Consider the following 5926-nt stretch of genomic DNA (forward strand, 5'->3'; position numbering starts at 1 on the left):
TTGTTTCTTTCTTTCTTCAACCACCAGGTGTCATAAACGCCACGGGTATCTGCACGTTCGTCAAGTTTCAAGCTCAGACCTTCGCGTTCAAGAGGAATTTCATGAACTCACTCCTCCGAGAAATGGACTACGGTTATTCCTTCCACCTGTCTTGGACTGCCCTAGTCCTGCTAGTGTGTGGGTCGATGACCACTTGTCTGGTTGCCCTGTGCTGTGCCAAGGTCTGCGAGGAAGAAGCGCCCATTGATAAGATCGCCCGTAACAGGGTAATTATGAATATGTGACCCTTCGCCTCAAAACGGTATTAAGTCGGGTTGGTTAAGATGTTGAAAATTGAATCTATAGCCAGAAATATCAGACTTGTGTTCAGTTTGTATGTTTTATTGAGGAGACTGGATACCATATTTTAAGGTGCTAATGCCAACAATTTAAATTTTTGAACAGTTGAACATTTAATTCGGCTTTTAAGCATCTGGTTCGTTCCGACATAATACCGTTTTGAGACGATGGGTCACATATTATTATAATATTTATGCGGCTATGTGGTCTTGTGGTATGACAAAGCTTAAACTATTTAGTTCTCTGGTACTGTCTGAACTCCTCTATGGTGGCGAGGCCTGGACCATGAATGCTGACACGGAAAGGCGAGTTCTTGGAACTCAAAGGCTACCGAAAACTACTAAAAATATCATATTTGGAACGTAGGACCAATGTAAGTGTTCTGAACGAAGGAAAAGAATTGGCAAGAAGGCAAGAACCACTACTTGCAATGGTAAAGAGAAGGAAATTGTCTTGGTTTGGTCACCTCGTAAGACACGAAAGCTTATGCAAGACAATATTGCAGGGCACATTAGAAGGCTGTCGAAGAAGAAGAAGAAGAAGAAGAAGAAGAAGAAGAAGAAGAAGAAGAAGAAGAAGAAGAAGAAGAAGAAGAAGAAGAAGAAGAAGAAGAAGAAGAAGAAGAAGAAGACAGAGGAAAGTGTGGCAGGATAACATTAAAAATTGGACAGGATTGACGTGGGACAATCTAATGAGGAAGGCCCAAGACCGTGATGAGTGGCGTCGAATCGTGAAGTCTGCATCCCGAGAGTTCCCCCGACGACCAACCGGTCATGAGATAGAGTGAGTGACGTATGACACGACTTGCTTTAGGATTTGAAGATAGAGGTCCTGGGTTGGAGCTTCCCTCGTCGGCGCATAGTTGAGTCCCTTGATGGAAAAGGCTCGTTATTCACATTCTCTCATCGTACTCTGGTGTAAAATGAGTACCTGGCCGTTAACAGCGTGGTATCTGTTGGAAATAAAATTGTGATAATATCGCCTAACAGGCGACATGATGTCTCGTTCTTCATGTTGCTTGTTGCTGTTGGTCAGGGACCCTTTGTAAAGCGATTTGAGCACGTTTAGTGGATATTGCACTATAAAAAGGCTCAAAAGATCAATTATTTTAATACATGTTTCTGTACCCCGTCTTATCACATAATTCAAACGATTTTAAGCGTGATCAGTGGCTAGATGGGTGACAGATCGTAGGAAATTCTGGTCCCGACGTTGTGTACTTGGGTAAGGCACTTTACACGAATTACCCCACTCGAATCCGGTGTAACCGTTTACCTGGTTGGATTCATGACGAATATTGTAAGAGAGTCCGTTTTAAAAAGGACGCCGAGCAGGAGAATGGTACTGTGTGAAATAATGGAAAGACATAATATGGTTCCGTATGGCCTGCTGGGAAACATTGTGAAGCGCATAGAAAATGGTAAACCAGTATATAGATGAAGGCTATTTAGTCACATCTTACGTCGCCGAGAAGATAACATCCCACCCCAAACTGCACTGACAGAATATTTCCTTCATGGCAACAAATATGTAGGGAGACCACCAACATCAATAGTAACTACCCTGAACCAGGATATCTCTATACATATCAGAAATTTCTGGATTCAGATGAGGCCGAATTAATCCCTGAAGAACTAAGAAATATTGCAGTGCATCCGTACTAAAGTCACAGCAAGATCTTGACAGCCTCAAAACTCTGGCCCAGGACCGTGACCAATGGAAACAATTAACAACATGGATGGAGAGAGCAGCTATACTTATCGACCATGACTGAATCACACAATTCTCAGCAAGCGTCATTCGGATTGCGTGGATTACTGCTACTACTACTACTACTACTACTACTACTACTACTACTACTACTACTACTACTACTACTACTATATAGATGCTGAGCTTGGCTAAGAAGCTCACAACATTGCCATCCGGAAGTATAGCGGACCAACACACAATACTATGTGTAACCTTGAACGTTTATAGTCTGGTTAATACAGATTAGTGAGAATTACTCATAAGCATGGATGGCAAAAAACAATAACAAAGACCCGAGTGACGTCAACTTCATTCTATCTATATTTACAATAGAAAATACGATACCATCACTCCGACACCGAAGGCTCAATTACCCAATTTATGCATCGAGTCCATCGGAAGAATAAAAAGAAAAGGAAAAAAAATTAATAGTTGAGCTTTTATATAGCGCAATATCCACTAACAGTGCTCAAAGCACTTTACAAGAAGTCCCTGGCCAACAGCAATATTTGACATATTATAAGATGTCACATGACGCCTGTTAGGCGTTATTACAATTTTTTCGGACAGCGACAACGCCCTAAATGGCCAGGTACTCATTTTACACCTTAGTACGGTGAGAGAATGTGAGTAAAGAGCCTTTTTTCCCCCCAAGGACTCAACTATGCGAAGAGCGAGGCTCGAACTCAGGACCTTCCGTTCCGAAAGTGAGTGTCATCCTACAAGACCAAATTATAGCCACATAGAATAGTTTTACTCTTCCAATAAAATTGAAATCAGTTGGGTTTTTTAAAATCTCATTTTTCTTCCCCATTGCACGCCTCGTTACTTCTACAAATGTGATCCATCGCCTCAAAGCGGTATTATGTCGGAATGAATTAGATGAGAAAAATTAAAGTTATAACCTTAAAAATAAAACATGGTGTTTCCATCTGTTCCTTATGGTAGAGTATAAATATTATTTCTTGCATTGCCAAACGTTCTAAAGTCCCATTTCCCACCGTTTTATCTCTAAATTCACTTCTTGTGGTACAACACATCCCGACATAATACCGTTTTGACACGGTGGGTTACAAATAATGAAAGGTTTTCCCCGTGCATAACTTGGGGAATAAAATCAGGATTTAAAAATAACTTTAAGCTGAGATTTTAAAACATTATGAGGCAAGCGTGACTCAGCCATAGGGTCTTTGCTTCGTACCCAAAATATACCGAGTTTGAATACCTGCCTCATTCTGTGGCCTTGAGCAAGTCACCTCGCCCTGCCTTGCTCACTTTGCGGCACTGCACTGTGGCTGATGCCTGGGTTATTCCAGTCTTCCCTTGGAATAGACCCTGAAGCCAAATTATCCTTTGGGGATGAATAAAGGGAATTTATATATTTATTTTATTTAAAAATAAATAAACTTTTTATTCTTACAGATGCTGTTACATTTTTCCCCCACAGATCCGGGAGGCGATGTACAAGCAAAAATACTCACAGCCCGTGTTGTACTAAACCAAAACCAAGAAACATTGATGCTGCTGTGCGCTTAGCCCAACCTCTCCCCCCCCCCCCCCCCCCCCCCCCCCCCCCCCCCCCCCCCCCAAAAAAAAACAAACCCCCCCCCCCAAAAAAAAAAAAACAACAAAAAACCTCACAACATTAGTCTGCAGGATACAACATAGATACCAACACACAAAATCTAATCTTGAACGTTTATAGTTATAGTCTGGATGATAGAATTTAATGAGAGCTACTCATAAAAAAGGCTGCTAAAAACAATAACAAAAAGCTGAGTGACGGCAACATCGTTCCTTCTATATCGACTCTCATCAGTTTAGCAGATCATCCATCCATACCACACATCACGATGACGTATCACATAGTCTATCACATGATCATTCTCATTATAGATAGTATGCGCTTGGCTAAGAAGCTCATAACATTGCCATCCGGAAGTATAACGGACCAACACACAAAACTGTGTGTATCCATGAACGTTTATAATCAGGTTAATACAGTTCAGTGAGCATTATTCATAAACTCGGATGACAAAAAACAATAAAAAGACCTGAGTGACGTCATCTTCGAACTATCTATACATAAAAATATCGCCGCTCTGCGATTTTTTGGTCGGATGTCTCAATAATGTGTAAACAATTCCGTGACCTAGATATATAAAAATCACGTCCCTGAGAAAGTGGAGAGACTTTACACAGCAAATCAAAGAAGCAGCCGAAGCGCCCCAATCAGACGACTAGGATGCCAAAGGCGATAAGCCAAGTTAGTCATATAAAAATCGCATAACGGCACTATTTGCTTAGCCCCCCCCCCCCCCCCCTCCAAAAAAAAAAACAGACAAAAAAAATACAAAGAACAAGTCTGATTAATACAATTTAGGGAGAACCACTCATAAAATGGCTAGCTAAAAACAATAACAGAGAGCTGAGTTACGTGAATACGTTTCAACAGTCGTGACGTCAATTCTCTCGTAATGACGCATGGTACCTTAGTAACTGGCTCTAAACTATCGAAACAATGGCGGACGCCCTTAATAAATATTTATCCGACGAGGATAAAAGCGTATCCAGAGGAGAAAAAACACATAAATTTGATCATGTTTTGACTTTTACACATTCTGATAACAAGACATATGAAAAGTTCTAGCCAGCATGAAGAATAAAAAGTACCGATTTTCTTTGTTTAGAACCACGATGGCCGCCGTTGCTGGGCGACTTAACATCAGACTATTGAATCGAATTACGCTCTATCTCTAATAAGAATGATCATGTGGTACCTAGATACGTGATGCGGGGTGCGTGTTGCGTGATAGGTTTAATCTGCTAAATCTCTCTAAAATAACCATTCGTTACTTGTGGTCTACAAATCCCTAAAAAGTGACGTTCCAATGCAAGATGATGATCACCACAAAGTAGGCGAATTGGATTCACTAGTCTGGTGTCACGTCGCCCAGCAACGGCGAGCAGCCTGGTTCTAAACAAAGAGAATCTGTACTTTTTATTCTTCATGCTGGCAAGAAGTTTTCAGACGTCTTGTGATCAGAATGTTTAAAAGTCAAAACATGATCAGATTTTTAATTGGTTTTTTTTTTCCCCCTCTGGATTCGCTTTTATGCTTGTCTGAGAAGTATTTCATAAGGGCGTCCGCCCTCGTTCCGTTAGTTTAGAGCCAGTTAGTTACTAAGTTACCATGCGTCATTACGAGGGAAGTGACGTCATTACTGTTGAAGCCTATTTTGTGTTGCGTTTAATGGACATCTGGTGGAAGGGAATCATACAGATAATAAAGATACAATTTCTACATAGGACAGAGAAGTGGTGACGTCACACTTTCTACTTTTGACATCTGGGAGAAGGTTTTGTCAGATTAAATGTAGAACTAACGAGTACAAAATCAACGTTCGTTCCATCAGCAATAAAGATGTTGAATATTTCATATGGCACAGCAAGACCCAGAACTGATGTGTTGACTGATTGACTGATTAATTTATTTCATGTTAGATTTTAATTGACCAATTGATAATGATGATAATATTTAGTGTCGAATATTCACAATTGTAACGAATTGAAAACGAAATGAATCTGTTTATGTTATGTATATCGCACGCGTGAAAGAAAGAGAGGAAGAGAGAGAGAGAGAGAGAGAGAGAGAGAGAGAGAGGGAGAGAGAGAGGGGGGGAGAGAGAGAGAGAGTGTGTGTGTGTGTGTGTGTCTGTGTGTGTGTGTGAGAGAGAGAGAGAGAGAGAGAGAATAACTAGGAGTGAAATATCTGTTCAATATCATATTTATCATTTAACGTTATAACAAGTGTAACTAAATGACAAATTGCCAT

The 5926-nt window shown here is 40.6% G+C and overlaps 1 protein-coding gene across 2 annotated transcripts in view; it reads left to right on the forward strand.

The window, feature by feature from the left end:
- The window catches only part of LOC144958189 (uncharacterized), a 19636-nt gene extending 16004 nt beyond the window's left edge, over positions 1-3632 (forward strand). For both annotated transcript variants that reach the window (XM_078889975.1, XM_078889976.1), the window contains exons 4-5: positions 28-266; positions 3539-3632. In XM_078889975.1, coding sequence (XP_078746101.1) covers positions 28-266; positions 3539-3589 — 290 coding nt within the window. In that variant the 3' untranslated portion in view covers positions 3590-3632. The remainder of the gene's footprint in view (positions 1-27; positions 267-3538) is intronic.
- Positions 3633-5926: the final 2294 nt, after the last annotated feature.

This window comes from Berghia stephanieae, chromosome 12, assembly GCF_034508935.2.
Source record: "Berghia stephanieae isolate SIO BIC M18660-M18661 chromosome 12, UCSD_Bste_1.3, whole genome shotgun sequence".
In the NCBI taxonomy this organism is placed as follows: Eukaryota; Metazoa; Mollusca; class Gastropoda; order Nudibranchia; family Aeolidiidae; genus Berghia; species Berghia stephanieae.